This window comes from Centrocercus urophasianus, unplaced genomic scaffold (genome assembly GCF_019232065.1).
Source record: "Centrocercus urophasianus isolate 14NV4802_14NV808 unplaced genomic scaffold, USGS_Curo_1.0 seq_10, whole genome shotgun sequence".
Taxonomy (NCBI): Eukaryota; Metazoa; Chordata; class Aves; order Galliformes; family Phasianidae; genus Centrocercus; species Centrocercus urophasianus.
Genome location: NW_024884142.1, coordinates 91,575,454 through 91,603,063, shown reverse-complemented (window position 1 = coordinate 91,603,063; position 27,610 = coordinate 91,575,454). Strand labels below are relative to the sequence as shown.

The 27,610-nt window shown below is 38.2% G+C and overlaps 1 protein-coding gene across 7 annotated transcripts in view; it reads left to right on the top strand.

The window, feature by feature from the left end:
* CDC42BPA (CDC42 binding protein kinase alpha) overlaps nucleotides 1–27,610 on the top strand; it is a 153,193-nt gene that overhangs the window by 28,113 nt on the left and 97,470 nt on the right. For all 7 annotated transcript variants that reach the window (XR_006171413.1, XM_042834461.1, XM_042834646.1 and 4 more), the window contains 4 exons: nucleotides 15,951–16,042; nucleotides 21,967–22,050; nucleotides 25,877–25,972; nucleotides 26,653–26,801. Coding sequence is in view for 6 of the 7 variants with exons in the window: in XM_042834461.1 (XP_042690395.1) it covers nucleotides 15,951–16,042; nucleotides 21,967–22,050; nucleotides 25,877–25,972; nucleotides 26,653–26,801 (421 nt within the window). In the remaining variant the exon portion in view is untranslated. The remainder of the gene's footprint in view (nucleotides 1–15,950; nucleotides 16,043–21,966; nucleotides 22,051–25,876; nucleotides 25,973–26,652; nucleotides 26,802–27,610) is intronic.

Genomic DNA, 27,610 nt, shown 5'->3' with positions numbered 1-27,610 from the left:
AGAGATGTACATGTGAAATGCACCTAATTTTTGTTGCTGAGAACTGCTAAGAATTTTTTATTTAAAAAAAAAAATGGCATGGATTGAAATAAAATATATTGCTATAAATATCTGTACCAATTCAAATGTAGTATGATCTTTTGGAAGATCCTTAACTGCAGCTTTGGCTATTTAAAGTATGGGTTTTTATACCGATTTCTCTGCTGTGTTATAGTAGATATTAACTACTATGGTTAAAGGTATAAACTGTGTAGGTAAATTGCTAAGGTAAAGAGCAACAATATTTGTGAAGTGTTGAAAAATCAACGCTTTTGTCTTTCTGATGTAAGTTGATGTGAATTATCAGTATTTTAAAGGATCGTATCTTTGAATATGAATACATTTGCATGCATTTCTTATTGTAAAAATAGTTTATTTCCAAACCCTTCTACAGGAGGATAATCAAGATATTCCCATCTATAAACTGTTCGTTGGTGAAAATAACAAAGATGTCTTTCCTCCAGGAGCAGTCTTTCATTTGTGTTTCTTTGCTTGTCTAAGTCTCATCTACAAATGAATGCGTTATCACATGGAGTTGATGCCTCATTGAATCTAGAATATAGGTATGTGGATACTCCCTCCAGACAGATGTTCCGGTCTCAGATGAGTGTGATTTTTGCAGGCAGAGAGAAGGGTTGTTTGTAGCTGTAAGTTGAATGCATCAGAGGTTGATGTACAAATTGAAGACATTTGGAAGTTGTGCTATTTTTGCCTCCTAGCAAAAACTCTTAGCTGTTGCCCTGAGGAATGATGTCACGGTTACTTAGAAATGCTGAACGTTTGGTGCAAAAATGCAGTGGTGTGCTCTTTCAGTCCTTGATTCCTCCAGTCCGTTTACCTTAATCTGTGTGTTTGTATGAAATTACCTCACTAGCCACTGGAAAGGGCAAGGGTGCTCCAGACCTTTTGGCTGGCTCTCAGGAGATGTTTGCCCCTTGGGATTGCTCAGGTAGCCCTTTTGGAAGGCAGGAAGGAGCGCAGCTTTGGGTAGAGCCGTGAGGGATGCAAAGCTGCTCCCTGTAGCTTCTGCTTAGCACTGTGCCTCAGGCACTCACAGAGTCAGGCCGTGGGGTCCTTTGTGATTGACAGACTTGTGCATTTTTATTTATATATATATTTAAATATCTTTTTTCCTAGTTTCTGTATTTTGTGGAAATGGCCCTGAACTTGGGAAAGGATGCAAGGAAATTTCCAACTTGTTCTTGAGCCTTAGTTCCGTTATTTGGCATTAAAACTCTTCTGCTTGCTTCTGTATTGCTGTTTTCTCATATGTTCCTGGTCTAACTTGCAGGAACTTCAGCTTTCTCCCGATGTTAGAGATACTTAGCTACAGAAAATACAGCAGTTCAGAGGGAGCAGACTTCTCCTTTGAAATGTGGTTGTCTGCTGCTGTCCCAAGTTTTCTTCATAGCTGTGAAGTCTTTATGTGTAAATGCAAACATGACAGATCTTAAGGCAAGGATATGTCAAGACTTGCACTGTAGGTTTGACATCTTGAGGACCAAGCTGTAGGTGAACGTATGTAGCGCATTCTGCCATAGCTGGATTTCAGGAGCAGATACATGGTTGCCATAGAGGTACATAATATTGTTCAAAGTGAAAATGGATGCACTCTGGAGTATGGTCTGGTTGATAAATGTCTTTCTTTCTGATCTGAAGTACGCAGTACTGATGATAATTGAATTTCTAAGTCAGCGTTTTCTGTGAGCTTCTGAAGCCCTTCAGACTGAAGTCCTCCTTGACATCACAACGAAGTTGTGCCATCCACAGAAGTATTTGTTAAAAGCTTGTTAAAACATGTTAAAGGTAGGACAGTATGGTTGGAGTAAATTAACACAGTATAGAGGAAATTACAGAGTGACGCTTCTGAGTTGTAGCATAAGCAAGTGCTCATTCTGACCCTTTGTAACTTTACAGATAAAAATGAAAGCTGGGGGGCATTTAAAAAGTTGTTCAACCATGAACAGGGAAAATTTATTGAGTCTTACAGGAGCTGCTGCAGAAATGGCAGCTGCTTTGCTTTCTGCAGTCTGTGTCGTTGATCAGATGTGTTGTGCTTGGATCAGACAGCTCATGTGTGGAGCCTTTGGAGAGCTGTGTTGTTGTGGTCTGAAGGAGTTGAGTTTGTCTCTAAATTTAATGCCAGATGACCGTTTCTTAAAAGACTGCAGCTGTTATTTGCTCAGACCAGTGTAACTAATTTGTTGGGTTTTTTGTCAGCTGCAGAGCTAATAAATCACTTTTGCATTTTACCAGGTACTATATATCCATAAATTATTATTTCCAATAACACCTTATGCTGCACCTGTTTAAGGAAGGTAGATGTTATTAAGGTGCTAAATATTGTAACGGAGGTACTAAATGTAACAGGCTTCCTCAATTCTCACCCTTAGTTGATTTAATAATCTAGTAAAAATATTTCTGAAGCAAACAAATAATATGGCAACTCTGCCCATTTCCTATTCCTGGCAGCTTATTTAGGCATCATAGCAGGGACACAGAGGAGCTATAGGGCAGAAGATGTGGCAGTAGGAGAGGTTTCAGTGTGGGAACTGGTGTTAGTTCTGAGTCATGGCATTCTGCACTGGTGACTGTCTGGGAGAGCACAGAATGTAAAGATTCTTTGGCAGAGGCAGTTCCTCTTTGCTGCTTCTGGTGATGGAATATTGACAGATCAATTTGAAACTGAATCTTCTAAGCTGGACTGTCTGTATTGTGCAGCTTTGATTTGTTCTCATGCATCATTTGTATAAAAGCTAATAAAGCTAATCAGTATTCAGATGATATTTTATACTTTGCACAGTGAAAGTGTAGGGCATTTGGGATGATAGAAATGTTTTCTTTAACTTCTAGTGAACATTAGTGTCTGCATGCATTGGGAGTGGGTAGACTTATGGATATATCAGTTTCAAGTGTTCTTGATCTGATTTGTAGGACAAAACGTTACAGAATAATGATAGAATTTGTCAATTATCAATGAAAACATTGTAGACAGGTTTAACAGATTTGTGGCTGGGAGTTTTCTTTAACTGTTTGTCGTTACTTGGATTTTCTGACCTGTTTTGTTCTTTGCAGTTATGAGCACTGCAAGAGAGCTGGTGAGTGTCTTATCCCCTAGGATGATCAGTATTGTTCCTGAAGACTTTGCACTAAAGACTTTCTGTGCTGTTCTGTGGTTCTGCTAGGCTACATTGTTATCAACAAACCCTTAGGTTTGCAGTGGGGAATAAGTGTGGGGGAAACCTGCGACATTTTATAAAGACACTTCTGTAACAGAGGCTTTAATAACATAGATATTAAAGGGCGGACAGTAAATAAAATCTGATTAGAGATTTTGGAAATGCTTCAGTTTTGTGATAACATAAGCAGCATTTAGAATCCCTTAGTACTAGCTTTCTGCCTTCTTGTGTTGAAAAGCATTGAATTGAATTGAAAATGTGAACTTCTGTACAGAATGTTTAAATTTGACATCAATCCATTTATTGCAGTTACTCATGCAGGCCCTAAAGAGCTCACAGTCTAGGTAGAGGCCAAAGAGTGGTGAGCTGGAAGACTTATCTGACCTGAGGGAGAGAAGAGAGGAAAGACAGGTGGTGTGTCTGTTTTTCAGGAATCTTTGTTCATGACAAATACAGAACAAAACTAAAGAATGTTTGTAGGAATGGTCTCCAACCTGGGGAGTGTTCAGAAGTCTGTAGACAGGAATAAAGTGATAAAGGCTGAGTTTTTCCTCTTTGTTGTGATGCAGATAGAGTTATTCTGTATTTGGAAACTTTTTCTTTCAGATATGCTGTTGCTTAGGTTTTAGTTTGGGGCAGTAATTTAGCATTGGGGTGGTGGGGTGGTCACAGGCACTGACTGTTTTACTTTGCAGCTCTTGACCATTGATTTTGGTCATTTATCATGTGACAAAAGCCTAACAAATGTAACATTAGCAATGGTTTTTGAAGTTTGAAGAAATATTTCCCACTGAAATCCCCCAGCTGTTTTGTGCCTGTATGTCCTGTTAGCTGCTCATCTCTAATATGCGGTCACAAGATTAGCATGGTCAGGTGGGGTATTTGTAATCAATATTGTTGATTATTAAATCTGGTTTTCAGGCCTTTGAGTGGCAGACAAGATCCTCTCATCCTAATTGGTGGTCAGGACAACTACGTATTTGATTCCTTTGCTGTTAATGCTTCCTATGTTAATTCATTTGCTAGTGCTTAATTACACTGTAATAACTACTTGAGCACTTTATTCTGTTAAATATGCTACCATATTTAATAAGCTTAATGCTCTGCTGTGGCTGATTGTACCCAATTGGTTTGTATGTTTTATTCACATGAGTAAGTATCCCACAGGGAAGTTTTGCCTGGAAATATTCTGCCTTCCAGCTGTAATTGAATGGATTTGAACAGGCAGAGACAGCTGGGTCCTGTTTTGGTCTTGATTTGTAGGGACCCAAGGGATTGGGAGAGTGGGAAAGAGATCCTGTGCCAGTTGAGTGAGTTCAAGTGAGGAAAAAGCTTTACTCCCTTGACTATTCTGCATTTCAACTATTAATGCAGCAATAGAGCCTATTCAAATAGTTGTATGTTCTTTGTGTTTTTATAAAAGAAGGCTTGTGTACTTAGGTATTGTCTTTTTTGAAACATAATGTCTTGCTGCATAAAGCACAATTTTCCAGGTCAACCACCCAGCTTTAATCGTAAGATCTTATGAAGTGCAGGAAGGAAGCTGAGAAGTCCTTACAATACCCAAGGAATAACATGCTATTGGAAGTTCTTTCATGGGAACATTCACACCATAATTAAAACAACAGCAAACAAAACAAAAACCTCCAGCATGACAGCAGAAGCAAGTAGCTGAGAGAATTTGAACTTGAATCTGACTACATTTAGAGAACTTCAAATCCTTCTTGTGTTGGTATTTTGTAGTGGTCTTGATGTGTAACAGAAGTTCTTTCAAATGGTGCTGTTGGAGCAGGTTCAGAGGAGGGGCACGAAGATGATCAGAGGGCTGCAGCACCTCCTCTGTGGGCACAGGCTCAGAGCTGGAGCTCTTCAGCCTGGAAAAAAGAAAGCTGGTGGAGGCCTGATGAATTATGTAGCCGTTATTTTTAAACCTAGAAAAGGTGATGGTAAGAGTAGGCAGCAAATACCTTTCTTTCAAATGTAGCAAGAAATTTCTTGCATTGGAGTCATTCGGATTTAGGAATGACTGTTGTGAGTTGTAGTCTAGCTGAATTAATGTATTATTTTCTCCTTGTCTGTTTTCTTCTGAATGTTAGATATAGCACAGTAGCCTAAAATGTTCTTCTGATGTTTTTTTAATGTAGGCAGTATTGTACTTCAAATATATAGCAGATATCTAGAGCTTTGTTTGACATTGTTAAGCACAGTGGCCGTATGGTACTCTTTTGTGACTACTTTCAGTCTTCCAAGGTCTTGCATTGATGCTGTATTTCCTGAAAGTAGTGTTTCTCCTCATTTTATATATTGATATACACAGAGTTCCCCACCCTGCGTTTTACTCAATCTTCAAGGTTCACTTGTACCTGATGAATTTTCTTCTGCATTTGGTGACTCTGTAAAATTGATTTTTTTTTTTTTAACCCGTATTTTCTAGCATTCATTTTTCTTGTGACTTAAGCATATTTCTGAAGTATTTTAATACCTGTAATTGGAATCCATGTTGGTTTGTTTTTAGAGTGCAGTTTCCATTGAAATATTTATATGAAATAGCTAAACGATGGTAATGATTGAGAACAATAAATGCTTACTAAGAGCTGTGCAATAACCTGCCTGGGAAATGTGATTGCTTCATTGAAGTAACTAAACGGGTATTCTCTCTCTCTTGATAACTTGTGCATTTGTATATAAATTGAAAGACTTATCTTCTATCTTCTATGCTCTTCTAAAATATCATCCATGACTTTTTTGTGTGTGCATTGTTTTTTCCATGGCTTTTCCTTTGGAGTTTCTCATGAACAAAACCTTTGAGATAACACTTGGCTAAAAAGCAAAGAATTTTCAGTGTTCACTGAGTGTTTTATGTATCTAAATAAATAGGCTGTAGTATCACAGTTTGCAAATAGTTTCTCCTTCGATGCATCACATACATACAGGACCCTCTCTTCTGTCCATATCCAGAGGAAATTAAAGCACAGAGCAAAGAAAGCAAAGAATATTATGGAAAAATACCTTGCATTTGGAGATTCAGAACTGTTTGTATTGAGGTGAATTTTTCTCTATCAGTTAGAGTGAGAACAATAAGTTCTCAACTGAGAGGAAAAAAATTAGTTCTACTTGCCACCTCTTTTTCTTTGATAAATACAACTAAATAATCCTATTGTGTTATATAAGTATCATCAGAGAAAAATTGTCTTTAATCAATGTAGTAGTAAAGAAATGCTGTAATCTGAGTGTAGCCTATCGTAACAGGCATATGGCACTGCATCTCCTTGTTACTTCAGGAGATAAGGTTTAAAAAGTACTGAAGTTTCACTGCCCTATGAACACATACATGTAAGAGCTCACAGGTTTGAGGTGTCCTTTCTGATGTAGAGTTGGGGATACTGAAATCAGAGCATGTTTCATACAACAGCATGCAGGGCAGTGCCCTGTGAGAACCCCTTCATCTGCTGCGTTAGGAACTCTAAAGGGTTAATTTGAAGCACCCCTTAAAGGTGCTTTGAAAACCTTTTTGTTGTTTAGGAAAATGTTTGTGCTACTGTCAAAATCAAGATTCTGTTAGAAGTTTTTATTAATGGCTATTAGTGATATTTTTGGAAGTAGCAGTAGATTTCAGTGATTCAAATGCACTGAAGGTTGAATAATTAAAGTTGCCATGAGGTAAAATTGCAATAAAAGATGATTAATCAGCATTATTGGACAGTGATTTTTTAATCAGGAGGAAAGCAAAGCTGATTGTAGCTGAGAAATAGAGTGCTGGATCTGGTGCACAGTTGTGTACTTGGCCCATTTGGGAAGAGCCAAGATTTCATCATGCTCAAGTCAGGTTTATTACAGGCAGTTCACATTCGAATGGTACTGAACTTGAAATGATTTTTAAAATTTTAATTAGAAAGGATTACATTAAAGCTAAGTTCTCTGAAGATCAAGGAGTGCTGATATGTTATTAAAGGATTGTTACTAAAGTCATAGTTGAATCATGACGTAAAATCGTATTTTGTGAAACAAATGGAACTACTCATGCTTTTATGGTTGTGCCAGTGCATAAGAACCAGTTGCATTGCTCAGCTTGCATACAGAGAACAAGCAAAAAGTGTGCTGTTACGCTACAGTGGAATTAATATGGAGTGATGGCATTGAAATGGTATGGGGAGTGGCATATAGACTAAGCTATGGAGGTGGGAAAACTTCTGTGGTGTTAGGAATGGTGCTGCATTTTGTAACAGGAACTTGAAATTGTAGAAAGCAGTCAAAGAAACTGCAGTAGTGTATTTTTTTTGTTATTGCACTTAAAGACTTGATGCTCAGAATCAACATTTAACGTGCTATATTAATGAAGTGCTGTACAATTTCATTGTACTATTTCATTTTTGCTGATTTCAGAGCAGCCTATCAGACATACCAGTCAGTGTAAAATAAATGCAGGCAGCATTCAAAAGTCAATTTATCTGATGACAGAGTGATAACTAAAGGAAAAGAATTACTTAGATGTATTTTGAACTTGCTTTTCATGTTTGAACTTCAGTTAGCTCTGAGGCCTGGATCACAACTGCATGACTTCAGGCAGCAGCTTTCATTTTAAACCTGTTGTCCGTGGGGCAGAATGAGAATTGTAACTGTGCTCATATGATACTTGTCTTCAGGAGTTCTTGTGACTGGGACTTTGGAGAACTGTTGTAATGCAAACATGAATAACAGCATCAGTGAAATGCACTGTCTGGGGTGTACTCATGTGGTTTTGAGCAGGCTTATGCTATGCTTGTAAGGAGGAAAGAAGGTATTCTGTTACATGATACGTCAGTTCGTTTGGTGGGTGCTTGTCTCTGACATGCTGTAGAACAGTGTCTGCTATTACAGCTTGACCCTATTATCAGCCTTCTGCTCCGAGGCCCTTGCAGCTTGCTGGGATGGGTCTGAAATAAAGCCTGGTGAATACTTCAGGGTAAAAGCACTGCGAGGGAAGACAGAAGAAAGACTGAAATGGTTCATGTGCTCAGATTTGGCAGGTGTGCATTTTTACAAGTTTTAAGGGTATGTAGGTGCTAAAAATATATAGCTACACAAACAAGTCATTTTAGCGGAGGGGAGTTTGTGAAGAATCTGATCACGCCCATTATTCACAAGTCTTACAGCATATCCTTTAGTTCAAAGAGATTAAATGAGTTTGTACTACTTTTTCTTGGAATTGAAAATGAATGAAGTGAGTTGCTCATGTTAGTCAGTATCAGCAAAACATTAAATGTGACCGGAGTATATTTTCTTTACATAAAAACAGACTTTAAAGTTGTAAATGAAAAGGAAGGACTGTTGTACAGTTCAAGTACTACTTAGCTTGCTGCAACTTAATAGAAAATAAGTGGGAGCAAAGCCTTCAAAACTAGTTGTGGTAAGGGGAGAAAGGAAATGTACTGGGAAACTGGAGGAAGGGTGGTGGCAGGTCTTCATTGCCAGCGCTGGGACTTCGGTAGAGAGACTTCTGCTGGGCAGAAAAGAGCTAGGAAGGAAAGGGAGGAAACCACAAAACTAGCAATTAGGGCTGCGGAGAGAGCTGGGCTCAGCTGGCGGCTTCTGTGACTTGCAGGATGAGGGAGTGGGGGTGTGCTGGTGAAGAAGGACAGCCACGAGCAGACTGACTTAAAAGTGAGTTAAGTGTGGGTGTGGAGAAACAGGAGGTGGCTGCATGGTAAAATGACATGGGATAAAGCAGAGTGATGCTGAGTGCTGGTTCTTGGGGTGGAGATGGGACTGAATAGCTGAGATGGAAAGCGATGGGATGAAGAGTTGCAAGAGGGAAGAGGTGAAACTCCTCATCTACTTGTGTGAGGAAGGGAAAGTAGTTCATTCTGCAGTAGCAGGTGTTGGACTGAAATCCTTAGCGTTCTTCTTCCTTTGTCTTCAGAAATCAAATGGAGGACTTGTAAAGTGCTGTGAAATACTAAATAAGCAGGTAGCTTATGGAGAGAGAATAGCAGGCTGCAGCACAGGCCCTTCAGTTGCTGAGCAGTCAGTGGTAGGTGGGTGCCTGCCTTCGGTGGGCACAAGTCACTGCCTTTGTTTGGGTAAGACACTCCTATGTTATTATGGTATGCAGCAGAATTTCTAGAGGTTATTTTTAATTTTTATTCAGATGAGCAAATTATCTATATTTTGAATGACTGCTTAATTAAGAATGCAAAATCATGCATGCAGAACAAAGGAAATTACAGAATTAATGATGCCTCCGCAGCACCCTCGAGGGGGCTTTACAAGCATCCTTTGTGGTTAGAAAATACCACTCTTCAGAAGGGAGATCTGTTATTTGACAGGTGCTTGTTCCCCTCCCTCTGTTGTTTTTTTTTTTTTTTCCCCCACTCTTAGAAACTTGCTGTGTGGTTGCACAATTTGTCTCTTGAATAATAGTCTCACATTACTCAGTTAGTTGCCAACTCATAATCTTCATGAAGAGTAAGGTAGTATTTCTCAAGAGATTAGTCATTAAATGGTGATATCTTCTTTTTATGTGATAAAATCAAGGACTTAAGAGTTTATAAATTCTAAACAGACATTAAAAAGGAATACTTCTAGTTTGATTCTTCAGAACGTTTAGTAATTCTAAACACGGGTCCAATTGATTTGAGTGTAAGCATGCAGTGATTCTAGGCAGTCAAATAACAGGAAATTCAGTTATGTCAACTACTGAGGAATGTGAGTTTCATCTTGTCTTGTTAGACAGTATGAGGGATAGTGCCTAAGCAGCATTCAGCTTTACAGGCACATGACCACCTTCTTCCTCTATTAGCCTTTCAGGTTTTCTAAATACCACATGTATTTCAGAGGAATTTTTTTCCCACAGAGGGTGGTGACACACTGGACCAGGTTGCCCAAGCAGGCTGTGGGTGCCCCATCCCTGGAGGCACTCAAGGCCAGGCTGGATGTGGCTCTGGGCAGCCTGGTCTGGTGTTTGGTGAGCCTGCACATAGCAAGGGGGTTGAAACTAGATGATCATTGTGGTCCTTTTCAACCCAGGCCATTCTGTGATTCTATGACATATTTTTTTTTCCACCTCTCTTATTTTACTTCCAGAGCAACTCTATACTGTCTGCTAGGTGGAAGAGGAGTCCAATGGTAAAGGCTGCACTGACAGTGGTGCAAGAACTGCATCAGAATTCAGTGCACAGCAGGATGAATTGAAGCTCAGTATTTCATTTTGCTGTTGATATAATAATATTTAAACATAAAATACTCAAACTTGTGTGACTTTTTGTCACACAATAGTAACACAAAAAAAGTAATGGCTGTATCTCGATGTAGTGTGGAAGGGTTACCCAGACCTGCAGCTAATGTTTTATGAGTGCATGGATTATTTTTCATTTGAGACTTTGGGGGTGGAATAGAACTATTCTTGTATGTTTGGGAAAGAGATTTTATTTCTGTCTCCGATTTTAAAATTCCTGCTGAAGAATCTTTTGTGGTAGCTGCAGCCAAAGATGGCTGGATGGTCTCCAGTTGACCTAGATGAGAACAGATTACTTTTTTTTCTTTTCCCTCAGGATCCAGAATATTGTGTCTGCCTGTACCATAGCACAGGAATTTGTGGACATACTTCTCATTCTTGGAAAATGACAGATTCTTAACTTGTGCATACAGATGTTGGCACTTAATTGTTCATCAGGATAATGTTCTGAGGGACTGAAAATTGAATCCTAGCTGTGAAAACTTGATTTTTTTTTTTTTTTTTTTTTTTTTTTTTTAACATAGTCTTAAATAAAGTTCTGTGGTTTGGCCATGGTCTGCCATGTTTTGTCCCTGATATGTTCCAAAGAGACAAGAAGCTGCCAGGAAGCTTTCCTGTGCTGCCTTGCCAGTTTTAGGTGGGTAGAGAGAAGGGGATGCTCCATCTCGCAGTCAAGTTGCAGCTCTGCCTTGCTGAATGTCTGTTATATCTTTAGAGGAGTTGTGTTGGTTTCAGACAGAGCATTCTTATGCCTCTTCTCTGAAGCTTTTTGAAGCATCCAGTTGTGGTTTTCTTAACTCAGAACTGCATTTTATGTATTTTGTAATCACAGCTGATAAAGCCAGTTGAAAATAATAGCAAGATTGAATATGTAAAATACAAACACTTGTAACCTTTCAGGAATTTAGCAGAAATTCAAAGCTGCAAAATGTCTTGAAAAGCAGGGCTATCAGTGTATTCTGCTTTCTTCTTGGGTTTTGTTTTGTTGGTTTTGTGTTTGCAAGAACTGGTAAGAGAAATCCAAGAGCCTTCTGGGAGTGTGTTGAGTGACAGTGTCTCAGGTTGTGCGGGTTTTCTCCTTAGCGAGGGAATGCTCTCTGTGTATTTTTATAGTGATTTTTTTAACTGGTGAAGGGGAGGAGGTTCTCTTTTGAGATGGCAAGCAGCTGCTTTTCCATGGCTGCTGTTTTCGTTGTTGTTGTTCTGTGTTTCCTTCATAATGAACTTGCATCATTTCTGTCAACAGTTTTGATGGATACAGCATTTAGTTTCTAAATCTTTGGCTTACTGAGGTTTGTTATATGGAGCAGCGCAGTGGCCAGAAGCCTGCTTTTGCTGTGTGACACCTGGATTACTGAGGAGGAAGCACGTTTTATCATTCCTTGGAGAGGCAGGGCGTAGATACCTTACTGAGACCTGCCAGTAGAAGATGCACACTTTCATGGAAGCTGAGTTAGTTATCTGTTGTGCTTACCAGTAAAATAACCTTGACATCAGTGAGGCACCAAGGAGAATTTGGAATTCCCTGACATTGTCCCATTGTGTTTTATTAAATTTATGAATCAGTTGTGTGTTTTCAGTTAGTTGCAGCTCCAGGCCTGCAAATGTTTGGCCCTGTCTTTAGACAGTCAACCTGATCCTCATCTCACTGAGTGTAATTTCAACCCATCATAAAGCAGCTCCAATCCTCTGCAGTGCTTTGCTGGGGAAGGAAAAGGTCAGTTGCAGATGAGAGAGAGAGAGAAGGAGTTCTGCCACACCAGCCAGAGGTCAGCCCTGACAGATGAGAATTTCAGGGCTTGCTCTGCCCAATCTCTGCAGATTGGGAACTGGAGAGAAAGAGAACGAGACGGGAAGACTAACTTTGCAAATGAGATTCCAGTACTGCTCTATTTTCTGTGTGTGTTTTTGTGTTGCTTTTAAAATTACTATTGATTGTTGTTTGTTATCATGTGCATTTATAATGACAGTACTAAACTGCATTGGGTTGACAGTGTTGCTGTCCTCCCCATCTGCTCTTCAGGAGATGGACTTTTATTTCCAACAGTTTAAAAATTAAATCTCTTGGTATTAAATATTTCTTAGCACTGCTTATAGAATGCTTCAACTTGCACCTTGCCAGGCTTTTCAAGTTTGGTGTCTCTACTTCAGAACCCATACGAGCTAGAATGCGTGCTCCTCAGTATGTCTGGTTTGGCAGAGGGAACCCTGGTGGTTGGCTTAGCGTGCTGTTAACGTTTTTACTCCAGGTGAAGTTGCTGGAAGGATTTGAAACAATTAAAGAATTCTTTTCATACTGCTGTTTTTTTGACCAGTTTGACTGCTTTGTAAACAGAAATGGAATGAATGTCTTGAACATAAAAGGTGAGGAACAACCCATAGAGACTTAAATTACTTAAAATAGTCATGACAGGTTCACCTCATTACAAAATAGCTTAGCCTAGCTTCTAGTGTGTCGGTTTCCCTTGAGGCTGAGTTGTCAGATGGCTTTTTCTTGCCGTATGTAATTGATTAAGTGTAAGGAATCTTTGCCAAGAGTATGGTGGTTCAGTTTTCCCAGGCAGATCAAGATCCAATGTGTTGGCCAGGTTGGGTGGCCAGTGTTTTTGTAGGGCAGTTCTTAGAGATAAAGATGTATCCCTCCATCTCTGTGGCAATAACAACAGCATGTGGATATTTTTTAGAATAACTGTCTCTATATATGACTCAGCAGCTTGTGGCCATAAATGACATACTGGCAAATCCGTAAGTTTTTATATAATGAGATTGTGGCTCCTGCTAAGTTGAGAATCTCTGAGCTGCATGAGCCAGGGGAAATGCTGCCTGTATTTCTCTGCTGCTTTGGAAGAGAGAAAATTCAATTTGGCATAACAAACTGCTGCTCCTCCGTGCTTTGTTAGGAGTTGAGAAAAGGGATGTGGGAGGGGTGTATGGGAACTGCAGAGTCACAGCCTGAACCTCTGACTGATCACCTGAGGCGAGCCATGAGCCAGCCACAGGAGCTCAGGTGAAGGCAATTCAGCTGTGCTGCCAGAAGGGGTGGAGCCAGGCTGCACCTCTCCTAGACCTATTTAAGAGCTGGCTACCAGTGGGGAAGGATCTCATCCGGAGATCTGCTCTGCTGGTGTTTTGTGGGTGAGCCCAGGATAGGGTTAAGCTTTCTATCTATTCTCTTTCTGTTGTCATTATCTGCTTTGCCAAACTCGCTTGTTTATTTTGTAATTATAACATCTTAATATTCATCGATTATACAAAAGGGAAGAGCTATTGCTCTGCTTTTCTGTTAGTTGAATGAAGTGCTGAAGGAAATGCCCACCCTTCCCATGGCACCTTTTGCTATTGAAGAGCTGCAGACAGGCCCTAGTATTCATCAAGGAAACTGCAATTCTCTGATAAAGTGGATGTTATTTTCTAATTGTTAATTTGCTTATGATTCTGTTAGAGGAGATGAGCATGTAAATAGAGGAGAGGGCTGTATCCCCAAATATTTAAATTCAAGAACCTTTTGTATTGCAGGGACCCCTTTGTAAAAATTGCATTTAGAAAACTGCTTCCTGACCTTGGGGTTTTCTGTCTTCATAACAGCTCATATAGCATTGCTAGACTAGTTGCAAAAAATCTGCCCGTTAACCTCATAGTCTGCAGAGTGCAGAGCTTGATGCGTGAAATTGCTGTCTGAAGATGTGCCTTCCAAGACCCTTGACCAGGCCAGATTTTCTGGACTAAAGATTGCTGTTGCCACAAAAATATCAAATGTTTGCACAGCAGACAAACAACGTTGATGATGAAGCACTGACCTTTTTTAGAGCAAGCTATTTAGAGCACATTCCTAGGGCAAGTCTCTTTTGCTTTTCTTGGACTGTATCTTGCTTCCTAAAACTGCTGGCTATACATTGACATGTCTGTTGCTAGAGAAGATTAAAAATATTGAAGAGAAGAGTTTACTTCTGCTTTTCTGCTAGCACTGATACTACAAATCATTAAACCAAATTCAAGCATATTTTAGTCTGTTGTGTTTTACTGAATCAGTTTTAATGATGTTTATTTTTCCATTGTCCCTATGGGAACCCTGGAAGATTCCAAAATGTAATAATTAAAGAATGACAGGCCTTTCCTTACAATATAAAGTGAGAAAGAGTTTTGTGGTTTAAACAGCTATGCTGTTGCTTGTTAACAAGATATTTTGCCTGTTACTCTAGCCAGGCCTATAATGGTCAAAAAATGTTGAAGTCAAGAACGACGGGTTTGTTTTCAATCAGTTGTTTTTCAAGTTAAAAGACTTTACCGACTGGTTTTAATTTGTTCAGTAGTGTTTGTCAGTAGTACTAATACTTGTGTTAAATCGCTCGTGTTCTCCCACTGAAGGAGTACTTGTCACTCGTTTTGCCTATTCTGAGACCTTTATTCTTTTTTATTAAGTTATGAGGAACTGATTTTAAGTTTGAGATCTCCGTGGACTTGAGAAAAGTACTTTGTAAAATTTACACCTTGAAAGAATGCCTGTGCTTTAATTGTCATAAATATTCTGAGTGAAGCAATTGTAAGTTTAAGGTGAAAACATTAGTTTATTTTACGTGCAAATCTCAGTGTCTTGTGGCTGTGTTATTACTGTTTGGACCTAAAACTTTTTTTTGGTCTATTTCTTGAAGCCAGAGCTGATGTTTCCAGAGCTAGAACAAACAGAACTTGCTGTTAGAGAGTTGATTGTTTGCATCTGATGTATCTTAGAAAAAATTAAGTTCAGATTTCTTGACCTCTGTGTCAGCTTGTACAGTTTTTGCTGCACTGCCAGGGATGTTGGGAAAGAAAGATGGGGCTGATTGGAAAATTCTAAAGAACGCTGTTACTTCTGTAGTGCAGTGATACCAGTTATGTTATAGCTTGTATGGTCAAACTATATGAGAATCCAGAAAAATCTTATTAACAGATTTGGGTGGGTGGGCATTTCTTGTTATGTCTTGGGTTCTTCTGCTCATTTTATAGATCAGCTTTATACCTGTGTGGTTTTTCCACTTTCTGTTCTTGCTTCCAGAAGCTAAAAATTAACTGTTATGTGTTCCTGAAGTTGTCTGTAAAACTGTTGCATGACGCAGAGTCAGGACCAGCGCTACCCAAACCGGTCATCTTTCATCTGCCTTCTAATTTTCTATCAAATACAAGAGCTGTTTGGCAGAGAAATGAATAACATCCAAAGGTCAAAAGTGAATACCTCAATACATTAAACTTTGCTTATGCAGTAACAGATAACATGAAACAGAGGTGCAGTGGACAACTGTGAATGTAGAAGACTATGTTGTTCAGTGGACTGTTTTTTACAGGGCAAAAACACCCTTTCACTCACAGCAGTTACGGCTTAGTTTTTATTAGCTATTATTTCCAGCTTTGAATTCACAATATTGCATTATAGCACACAGGTATCTAAGTCTGTTGTTTTCAGGACTCTAATTACATCTATTTTATGCTACTGTTACGTTGTTTGTTGTTGTTTTTTAATGATCGATATTTCTCTTTTGTTTCAGCCAAACCATTTACATCTAAAGTGAAACAGATGCGACTACATAAAGAAGATTTTGAAATCCTAAAGGTGATTGGTCGAGGAGCCTTTGGTGAGGTATGTATGTGAAATAGGCAGGAGGAAGGATTTGAATATGCTTTTGCAGGGCTACAGTGCTGAAGAGAGACAGTTGGCAGCCCATGTATCATGGCCATATGTACAAATTTTACAATATGCAGACGTAATGGATAATATAGGCCAGCCTAACAATTGATGCAAGTATATTTGGTTTTGTATATTCTCTGATGGCTCATTGTAGTTTAAGTCACTTAAATTTTGAGAGGAGACGTGTATACATGGGGTGAGAGACAGCATTTCAAGCATTTGATGGTAAACTATTAGCTTGACTGTAGCTCTTTCTAGTCAGCAGATGGACGCTGCCGAGTTACTGGCAGTGTGAAGATCTAGTCTTTTCTAATCATACCAATGACTAAATTGTTTTCAAGAACTTAAGTGAACAGATGAACTGACATCCTAGGAACACAAAATCTCTCTATTCTTGTCACTTTATTTCCTTGACTTGATATTTAAACTTTGTTTTTCTCCATTTCTTCTTACTATTGAAGTATAAAAGGCTTTTGCTGCTTCTGATTGAACGATCTCTTATTTTAAAGTTGTCAAACAAGGCTGATCATTACTAGGTTTTATGGACACTAGGAGTATAAGAATATACAGGCTGAGAAAGCCTGAATGAATAAATCCTACTTTTCAGCCTCTGCTTCTTGATACTAAGTATGTGTACTTTCCTCTTCATGCAAGGCACTATTTATGTCAAAAGAACAACGTTATATGTAACAGCAGCTGATTTTTTTTTTTTTGTGGTCAAATGTGCTAAAATGGGAATAGTATGTGAAGTCTGTGCAGAACACACGCTTATTTGCCTCAAAAAATCTAAGAGCTAAAATCACAGCTTTTTTTCTTCTACTTTGGGAATCGTTTTTCAAACTGTGACGTTCTGAATGGTTTGAGAGCATCTCTGAAGGTTTCATGGCAGATCATAGAATCATAGAATCATAGAATCACCAAGGTTGGAAAAGACCTAAAAGATCACCCAGTCCAACCGTTCACCTATTCCCAATAGCTCCTACTATGATGAGGAGCAGTTGCTTACAGCTTTGCTAATCTATTTGCTTAGTGTGAAAATCTGGCTTTGCTAATCTATGATTATGGAAAAATTGCATTTCTGTAGTTAGTTATTAAGAAACAGATTTTTTTTTTACTGTAGTGTATATCACTGCGTGCTCTGATACCTCAGTGTAAATGTCATCACTGGGCAGATGTAAAAATGACAATGAAAGGGTAGCTTTTACTTCATCACCCTTTGGTTGTTTTTGCTCTATCTGGACTAATGATTCTTTATAGAAAAGATTAAAGACTATTCTATGAATATTATCCATTCATGGATAATTGGTCTTCAATCCTAAGCTTTACCACAGAGAAAATGCTGGATTCACCATTTTGAGACAAATGTTTCTACGTGAAACAATGACTTTTCTCGTTACTGCCATAGCAGTTGCAGCTTAGCTCATGTACAGATCACATAAGATGCAAGAAAAGTCGCTGATGAAAGCACTTTCTTGTCAGAAGAACCGTGTGTAAAACCTGCCTTGTATCTTGTTTTTGTCTGCTGAATCAGCATCAAACTGCACAGCGGCTAAACCACAAAAAAAAACCAAAAAAAACAAAAAAAAACAACTCTGTAGTGCTTTCTTAAGCTTCTTTGCAATGAATCATACCATGAATAGTGAGAGCTTAACTTTCCCCATCTTTTTCTGGAGACTGTGCATAATGTAGTAGTTCTAGGAACAGTGTTTCTTTGTAATGCCCTAACTGAGAAAGACAGCTTAATTGTGAAAATCTTCAGTAAGGAGAAAACTTGAATTCTCTCAATGAAAACTTGTTCTTACATGTTCTTAAAGTAGGACTTCATAAATGCTTGTATTGATATATTTTAAGTATATATTACTTAAGTTTAAAAACAAATTTCAAGTCTGTCGTAGGCATCTGCCTAGGAAATCAAGCTCTGTGTGAAATTTACAGCAATGTTTAAAGAAGGGCAGACAAATTTTACTACTCTTTTAGCCACTGAATACTATCTTAATATTCAACTGTGAAATACTTTTGTGATGCAGTAGATGATAATAGTTTGCTGAGACAGATTAAGAAATCTGGAAAAAAGATGCTTTCTTTCCAGCCAACTGTAAAGGAGACCAAAGCTAATCCAGGTAGCAAGTCTCAGGCTTTTACCCCACTCAGTGTCTTCAATTTGCATACTCAATAAATGTTTCCCTTTTTATTTATGCAAGTTTGATGGATAAAAGTAGTTTAAAGATGGCTTACAACTGTAAGAGATTCCTGGTTTTCTTTTTCCCTCAAGTCCTTAGCCTGCTTGCTGTCATTCTGAGAATGCTTCCTTTTTGTCAAATGAATGATGTCTACTTTCCCTCTCCATGTATACATTTACTTCTTCAAGATTTTGAGTAAAAGAGTGCTGTCTTTAGAAAACACAGATGTCTTCCTGATGTGGACGTCAGGTGTTTTCATTGAGCTTGCTTTCAGCACGTTGTTTCACAAATTTTAATGGACAACCCTAAGCGAGGAGACTTTGTGCTTGGAAACTGAAGGAGGCTGCTAGGGAAAGTAAAGAGCACTGCTGATTCCAGTAGGCAGTTCTTACTGGTGTCCCTTAGCAGTATAGAAACATCCTGAATTTTGGTATCCAGTTATGAACAGTAACAGTCTTCCCCAGCCATCAATCCAGAGGTTTACCGTAAGACTGAATCTGTAAGAAAAGCTGAAGGAGAGCTGTGCTCAGATGATGTTAATTTCTCAAGAGAGATGAGGCTGTTAGTTCCCTATATGTTCCTTTCAAACTCATTTCCTGGGGGGCTGCCTACTCCTCATCAATCAATGCTGGCCTGCCCCTCCCCTCCCTTTTTTTTTTTCCTTTTCAGTAGTAGCTTCTGGCCTAGCTTCATGATATTATGCATAATTATTATTTTATTTTTAAGATCATTACTTTTTGCGGCAGAAGATATGTGACTGGCAGAATAGCAGACAGTGCTGCTGTTTGTGGGAAGTACAGAAAGCTGTTGGAGGAATGAGGAAAAAAAAATATGGCTAAACCAAAGTGTTTACATCAGCACATACCAATAATTTTTGTTAAGCTGCTCACAGGAAAATGTAAATTTAAAAAAAAGCAAGCAAACAAAACTTCCACCACAAGGAAAAATATGTATTTATCGAGTGTCCAATCTTAGTAAATTCCAGTAGGAAGGCACTTCAGGACAACTACTTAGGAATGGTTCTTCATTCTTCTGTCTTGACAGCTTCTTTGGGGAAGAGAGTACATCGAAACAGCACTCAGTTTTTGTGCATTTATAGAAAGAGCATATAGAATGTGTGTGTATGTGCAAGCACTGTGGTGTCTGTAATCAGCTTTCAGACTTTTTTGTTACATTGGGCTGTTCTTTGTTAAGTGTCAGATCATTGTTTCACAGTCAGATCCTGAGATAAGCAGTTTAGAGTTTACTTCCATAAAGCTTTGAGACACCTGCAAAAAGGTGTTGTGATTACCAAGGAGTCGTGATGTTTTTGATCTGGTCTTGTGTGTACATAGTGACTGTTGATATGGAATGACATTAATGACTTCATGAGCTAAAAGGCTGCCTCTGGTTGTAAACACAGCTGGGAAACATGAACTTGTTTTTATTCTTTAGTCACTGCTCAATACTGGTCATTCTAGGGTACCAAATCCTCAACTGTGTGAAACCCTGTCCTTTAGCTGTTAACCAGAGGCAGCACAGTGACCCCTTTGGTTGTCTCCAAGTGAGTGCTGTACAGGGCACTGCAATTTTAGATGGTTATGAGATGACCGTGTGTAATTCAGAGACTAAGGAATATAGTTTTTTGGGGGAAGAACCATAGCAAATGCACAAAAAACCTTTCACTGAGCAGGCAATGAAAGAACCCCAAAGTTGGATTAAAAATCCCTGTGTTCTGCCTAATCCTCTGCCTGACTGTCCTACAATGTCAGTGGTGCTGGAGGTAAAAAACACTTTCCCTGCAAGCAGCAGCAAGCTTGTCAACTCTTGGACCAACATGTTTATTTTTCTCCACAACAGTGGCAGAATCCTTTAAGGTGCTTAAGGCATAATTATGTATTAGCTTCATATTGTTGAGGGCATCCATGTCATCCAAGGTAAGATGGAATTTAAATGCTGGCTAGTTGCAGCATTTCTCTTCCTGCCATTTCTCATTAAAGCTGATACAGAGGTGGCTTGACAAATTCCTAGCTGGTAAAGAAAAAAAAAAGACTGAAGTTTCAAATTTTCGTAGCAGTTCACGTATCACTACAGAGGATTCATCTTTTCCTCCTGTGGAAAACTATGATACTCAGTACGGATGTGATTTATGAAATAAATCATCTCATAAGCTAAACATGTAGGTAGATCTAGTACCTTTTTCTATTCTCTTGCTTTTTTTTTTCTTGCTTCCAGCCCCCCAGGCAACAGGTCAGCAGCAGGACTGATAATGCATTGCTGCCCATATGGAAAGTGACAGCTGCTTTGTCAATGACTCTGTACTAAGCAGAAGATACACCTCTAGGTATACTTAAGTTAGACATCTGATTAGTGCAGTTCTGCTAAGTGTACTTTTGGCCTATGTATGAAGCTGCAGCAGCTGATGACACATTTGAAGGTGGTGGAAAGATGTTTGTGGCATGTTTTTATGTTCTGTTATCGCTGTTTTCGCACAGACTTAGTTTGCTGATTATGAAAGAGGCAGAAGAAATGTAGGAGTCAATCTTGTTTTTTTTTTTTTTTTTTTTTTTTTTTTTTTTTTTTTGTAACTGACCTGCAGGGTGAAGATGATGATTTGGGTGAAAGCATGCTGGTTTGTAACCAAGTGTGCACAGAAATGAAGTTACTTCCTGAAGCCTTAGGGTTTATTTGAAAGGGAGTAGGCAGAATGGGGTAGTTGGGGAATGGCTGATAAAATGTATTGCTAATGGAGCTTTTTCTATAATTGGGATGGTAATGGAGTGGGTCAGTCTCACTTTGATTGGCAGCTCTGAATGCGTGAAAGATTGATGGATTAAGACTCACAGCTTTCCTGCCTACAGAATCCTGACAGTGAAAACATGTTTATGTAAATTTCTTCCACTACTCTTTAAAAAAATCTATCTTAGCTTTTAATATCATCAACCCATGCTATAAATTTCTTAGAAAAAGACTAGGTCAGTTGATTTTGTTAATATATTATGACATGTGCCTATGATATGTAATCTTTAACAGACAACGAAGAGGAGCAGGGCTTGTCTTTCTTAAATTTTGCTTTTCTGGAAGATGTGAATTTCAGTGTTTTGGTACCACTGACAAGAGACATCATAAAAAGGCTCATTGAACTTTAGGTGGAAAAATGTGAAGGAATACCTTACCATGTCTTCAGAGGAAGTCTAGTGCATTTTTTGAGATGAGAGTAGAAACTGTAACAGATCTACAGTCATAATTTTTTGCCAAAAAACCTAAAATGTATTGTTTCTTGGTTTTATGAACTGACTACTAGATCATTGTCTTTTCTAGGCAGGTCTGTAATTTAAAGTGCTGTGTAATACTGGAAGCAGTAATCCAAGAAGGTGAAGTGTACAGTCCTTGGTAACTTCATGCAGATGATAGAGCAAAAAGTGTGATAGCAAGAAATAGCGTTGTTCATCTACAATCACTTGGAAAGAATGATGTTTGATGGAAGGGTGATACATAATGAAAGCTTGAAATAGAGTTGAATCTTTTCCGGAATAAATATGCTGTACTGCTGTGATGTTACTCTTTCTGGATAGTGATGGTATGGTACTGTGCATGGATAATAAAGTGTAAGAAACACTGAAGAAAAAGAACTATTACACAACATCCTCAAGATTTCCTGAAATGAAAAGCAATGTCTTCTAATGTTTTAGCTTATCCTTCATTTATCTTTTCCAGGTTGCAGTAGTAAAACTGAAGAATGCAGATAAGGTTTTTGCCATGAAGATACTTAATAAGTGGGAGATGCTGAAGAGAGCTGAAGTAAGATTAGAGAAATGTTCTTTATAATAATCATGTACTCTCTTACTGTCCTGAATTATTACTACTTTTTCAACTAGAAAACCATGATTATAGAGATTAAGGAAGTACTTTAGTACTCAATGACAGTATGAAGATTAATTTTAAAATAAACTTAAAGCAGTTTATAAGAAAGGTTGGTGGCACGGTGTCTTGATTTAGGTGGGGTTGAATATGATATCCCTTTTATGCAATTGCCCAAGAATTACCTACTATGTGAGCAACACTATAACGCATGATTTTCAGTAGTCTTTAGTGGGTATATCTTTGTGATATAATGAATTGGTGAAGCTCAAACTCCTGATGCGTGAGGTCCAATTTTTAGATTGAAAAATTAGAAACAAAAGTTTCAAAAGAACTTGAGAACATAAGTTAATAAAAAACACAAATTACATCATAAAAACATCAATTTACAAAACTTTGGGATGAAAATTTCCTTTTACAGCTTAAGTCAGTTCTGTGTTCTTAAAATACTCTTCCATTCGCACTGTTTTGCCGTGGTTTTTGACTTTTATTTTGAGTCCAACTTCAGTACCTTTCCCTGGATTTTTATGGAAGGTAATTTAAAGAAAAAAAAAAATGCAGTCTGTAACTGAAGATGGGTGTATATTTTCTAAATGGAACATGTATTTGACTCTAAATTGCATTGAAATCCTTCATCTTTGCATAGTGAAAATAAACTGCTTAAAAATATAGACTTAAAAAATTCAGTAAAAGCAAAAATGTTGCTTCAACATCAATGAGAAACCATCACACTTGAAATAATAAGGGAAATTATGCAGATGGATTAAAGCCAGTTTATGTTTGCTCATCAGATCCTGTATGTTTTAATGAAAATGTTATTATATGAAGAGGTATGGATGGCATGCAGACCAGACTATTGTTAGACATACATAATGGGTTTTGTCTTAATTAAATTATTCAGATACTGAACAATATTAATACAAAGAGGTATTTCTGGTTAAGATGTGTGCCTTTATTGTAGGTTTTATTTTAGTGAAAAATAAAAGACCAGAAAGAAAGTTCCATTCTATTTTCAGATGTCTACTTTTCAAGTTAGTTTAATTGCCAATTCTTTCCATTAAATCAAAGTTATAAATAGATTGGCAAGATTTGCGCTGTGAAAGGTATTAAAAATACTTTTCCCTTGAGTCTAGATTAATTTCTGAAAGTCTGAACTGTTAGCCTAAGAAGAATTACAGCTCTGTTTTTCCACGTATTTGTAATCCATGGGCATGCAGAGGGAGGGAACCATCTGGAGGGAAAATGCATTACAAGGCATGATGTGCAGCAGCTATAACCTGTCACTCATAATGTCGATGAATGAATTGCTGTCATTACTTCTGGAACAGTGATGACTCATTTTGGCTCTGTTAGCAATGTGCTGCATTAACACAGAAATACATGGGGAAAAATACACAGTTCAGGAATATAAGCACATAGGTGTATGTGTAAATGGTAGAGTTAAGTTGTTTGTATTATGCCTGTATTGTCTTCATGGGAAGTGAGACTCATTTGTGAAAACACAGAGTATGTGTTAGGAGGCTTGCGAATGCCAGATTGAAGTATTCACTGCAAACTCTGAGAGGGTAATTATATGCAAAAGCTTCATTACAAGGAAGTTAAATGAGGTGTGAGGGCACTGTCCTCTTTTGTATTATAAAGAGCAGTTTTCTGAATGCTTGCCTGTGACAATTCAGATGTGGTATAGAGCTGGACGTTACCGACACAAGGATAACCTGAATGTCTGCAATGGCTTCCTGTTGTGTTCTCAGGATGCATGAGTGCATTTGTGCCACACCGGTGGACAAGGGGAAATGGCTTTAAGTTGAGGGAGGGAAGATTTAGGTTGGATGTCAGGGGGAAGTTCTTTACTGTGAAAGTGGTGAGGTGCTGAAACAGGCTGCCCAGAGAGGTTGTGGATGCCCTGTCCATCCCTGGAGGTGTTCAAGGCCAGATTGATGGGGCCCTGGGCAGCCTGGTCTAGTATTAGATGTGGAGGTTGGTGGCCCTGCATGTGGCAGGGGGGTTGGAGCTTCATGATCCTTGAGGTCCCTTCCAAACCCAGCCATTCTGTGATTCTATAATGTTGAGATAAAGCATTCAGTCTTATCCCCATTTACAGAGGTTTCAGTAGGACTGGAGTCATTACATTCCAAAAGAAGTCAGACTCCAGAGATGTATATTGAGTCTATGGAAGAAAGAATAGAGTTTGCTGTGATCTCTTCCTTTCATCCATGAGAAGGTATTGCTTTGTCCTATGCTCTGGGTGTTGTGATGGAAGCCCTCAGCCACATGGTTCTCTGGCGAGCTAGAGAGGGGAGGGCACAAATGCAAACCTTCCTTAAGGGAATAGGTTCAGTCATTGGTTACGTTAAATAACTGTATGTCCTTGTGCAGACAGTGTTGTATTGATACATAAATTGCTTTTACTGAAGCACTTACAGCTACTCTAGAATTTTCTCTCATTTGGAAGCCGTGTAAAGGCACAAAAAAAAGCATGAATTTATACAATTGAACACTTAGAGTAATTACAGGAACCACTTCTACTGTCTTTTTTTGGCCATGAATTAACTCCAAGTCCAGGAACCACTCAGACTACTCGGCTGTGCACTGTTTCAACTGATCTGCTTTGATAATAGCTGTTGCTGTTAGCTCTAGGCATGTTGCCCAGATGTAGGTGTCTAGGGTGCATGAGGAATACACAGCCTCCTGTTAAGTCATGGCAAAAACAACTGGAATTATATAACCTCTGAATTGTGTAACAGCAAGCAGACAAACTGCATGTCATCCTTGTGAAGAGTTTGTGGTGTCTCCTTCTGGAATATCCTAAGAGCTTATAAACAAGGAAGGAAAAAATGTAACGGAGGCATGAGCAGCTGTTCTTCCTTCTGAAGATCATCCTCTTTCTCCTCCTGTCTTCAAGTCTGCTTTTTGATTAGTAACCTTTGACAATACTTGTTTAAGGTATTTAATCAGATTTCAGTGCTTTATCTCATGCATTGTGCTCTGATTAAAACATAGCATATTTCTTTTCCTTATTCATATTCACTGTATTCACCAAAATGAGAACTGTTACAGCTTATTTGATTGGAGGAGGAATCTGATTTGTTCTGAAAGTATTCTGCATGCCTCAGCCTGAAAGGCTGTTCCACTCTTTGTTCTTTGCTCTCCGATCTCACAGCCAGCAATAACCGTGTCAGAGGTCTGGGATGTCTTTTGTTTATAGAAGTGAAGTTGTCATTCTGTAATGTTCTTCCTGTTGAAGTATTTTATTCACTCCCCTCTGAGGAGATCCTTCGTATTTCTTGCTATTCATGTTTTTCATCTGTTCTATTTGGCATGAAGGCATCTTTTGTCACCTTTGATTCCTTCCACTATATCAGAGTGAGAGACTGGTGGCATGATGAGATGAAGACAGAAGGCTCCACGTTCTAGTTCTTCTGTCCTATTCAATTTGTTAATCTTTATTTATTTATAAATAATCTTTATAATTTATATAATTTATAATTATATAATTTATAAATGATCTTTATTTATAAAGATTATTTATTAATCTTTATCAATCTATTTAATTGTACACTGAATGATAAGCAGCAGCCTTTTCTCCCCTTGCATCACTTAGCTATGTAGAAGTAGTATAATTTCACATTTGAAGAAAGTGGGCTTTTCTGATGTTTTAAGAATGAGATATTTTTTTCCATGTGTGATGTTAAAAAATAGCCAACTTGTAAAATGCTTCTTTGATGTTTTACTTAAATGCCTATAATAATTATTTTTTCCCCTTCAGACAGCATGTTTTCGAGAAGAGAGAGATGTGTTAGTGAATGGAGATAACCAGTGGATCACAACGTTACATTACGCGTTCCAGGATGAAAACTATTTAGTGAGTTTTGTTTTTATGTATGTATTAACAGGAATTCACATTGTTGGTTGTGATTTGAGAGACAGACATAGCTTACTAATTGTGTGTTCTGGACCATATAAAACTTACGAGCAACTGTGATAGGATTTAATTGGATAGCTTAACTAGATTAACAAAAATGAAAGTGTTTACTGACTTAAAATTCTGTTTGACTTGTTTTTATACGGTAGGTGATAAGAACAGGTCTCATCCAGCTTAAATTATTCTGTAATCTATGGATTAAATGACCATTTGAGCTTGTAATAATTACTGTAACATCCTTAAATCTGTGGGATTTTTTTCTCTTGGAAGGATGGCACTCTCATTCTGTAATATTTTGTGAAGTATTTAAGACTTGAGTATTTAAGTATCATTACTGTGTTTGACAGAGGAACACTGGGCTGAAGCTAATGATGTTTTGTTGTGAGATTAACTGTATATGGATGCATATAAATAAGAAAAAATGCACGAGTAGGTTAAATATTTAAATTAGACTAAAACAAATAAAGTTCTTGGAATATACTAGCATCTTGGAATTTGTAAAGCTCATGGTGATTTTTGTAATTAGTAAGTTAATTCTTATACATCAATAAGGTTTTAGTTTCAAGTTCACTCAGTAAATTGTTTCTTCCCTTTGTTTTCTTATCTTTCCCACACCAAAGTACCTGGTTATGGATTATTACGTTGGAGGAGACCTGCTTACATTGCTCAGCAAGTTTGAGGACAGATTACCTGAAGATATGGCTCGTTTTTATTTGGCTGAAATGGTGATAGCCATTGATTCTGTGCATCAGTTGCATTATGTCCACAGGTAAGCAATTTTGGTTCCAGATTCGTGTTGGAATTAGAGGGAATTACTTTCTGGAGTAAAAATAATTCCCATTAAAGTGCTTAAGCTACTAACAAGTATTTACCATAACAGTAAGCATGACTGCCTTCATCTTCTGAATATTGAGATCTGTTGATAGTCTTGTACCATCTGATCAGAGACATGAGTAAGGCGATTTCACGAGTATCCAAAAGAATGCACTGGATCTTGCACGTGTGTTGAAATTGATCCTTCAGTTATAGAAGCAAAACTGGAAACCTATTTGAAATGTGTCCATCTGTGGTTTATTGAAGGATTAGATTTGGGTTCTTGGTTAATTTGTTCAACCTATACAGGTTAAAAATACACTGTTTTTGTATACTGCTTTGGATTTCTCACACCCTTCACTGGCATATTCTTCTGAACTTAAAAAATGTCTTAAATGAAATGATGACAGCATTTCCTTAAATAGGAGGAAGCACTTACCAATGTACAGCTAAGTACCACTGTGTATATTAAAGAATAATACCTTTTGTTCAAAGGAAATTAAGTTGCTTGTCCCTCACATACCTGTAGGCTGTGTTTGCTTTTTCTGTAATCCTAGCATCATCTTCACTTTGTTGTATCATTCTCTACTGAGTTCCATGGCAGTTCTTTTAAGCTGAGCAAAGGATTACTTTACAAGAGGCAGAAGTTTTAAATACACTCTGAATAAATTTACTTTTGTTGCTCTGATGGAAATCAGTGGGAAAACTCAGCTGCTTAACCTGGGTCACTAACCTGGCAGAACCAGCTTTCTTGATAGGTCTGTT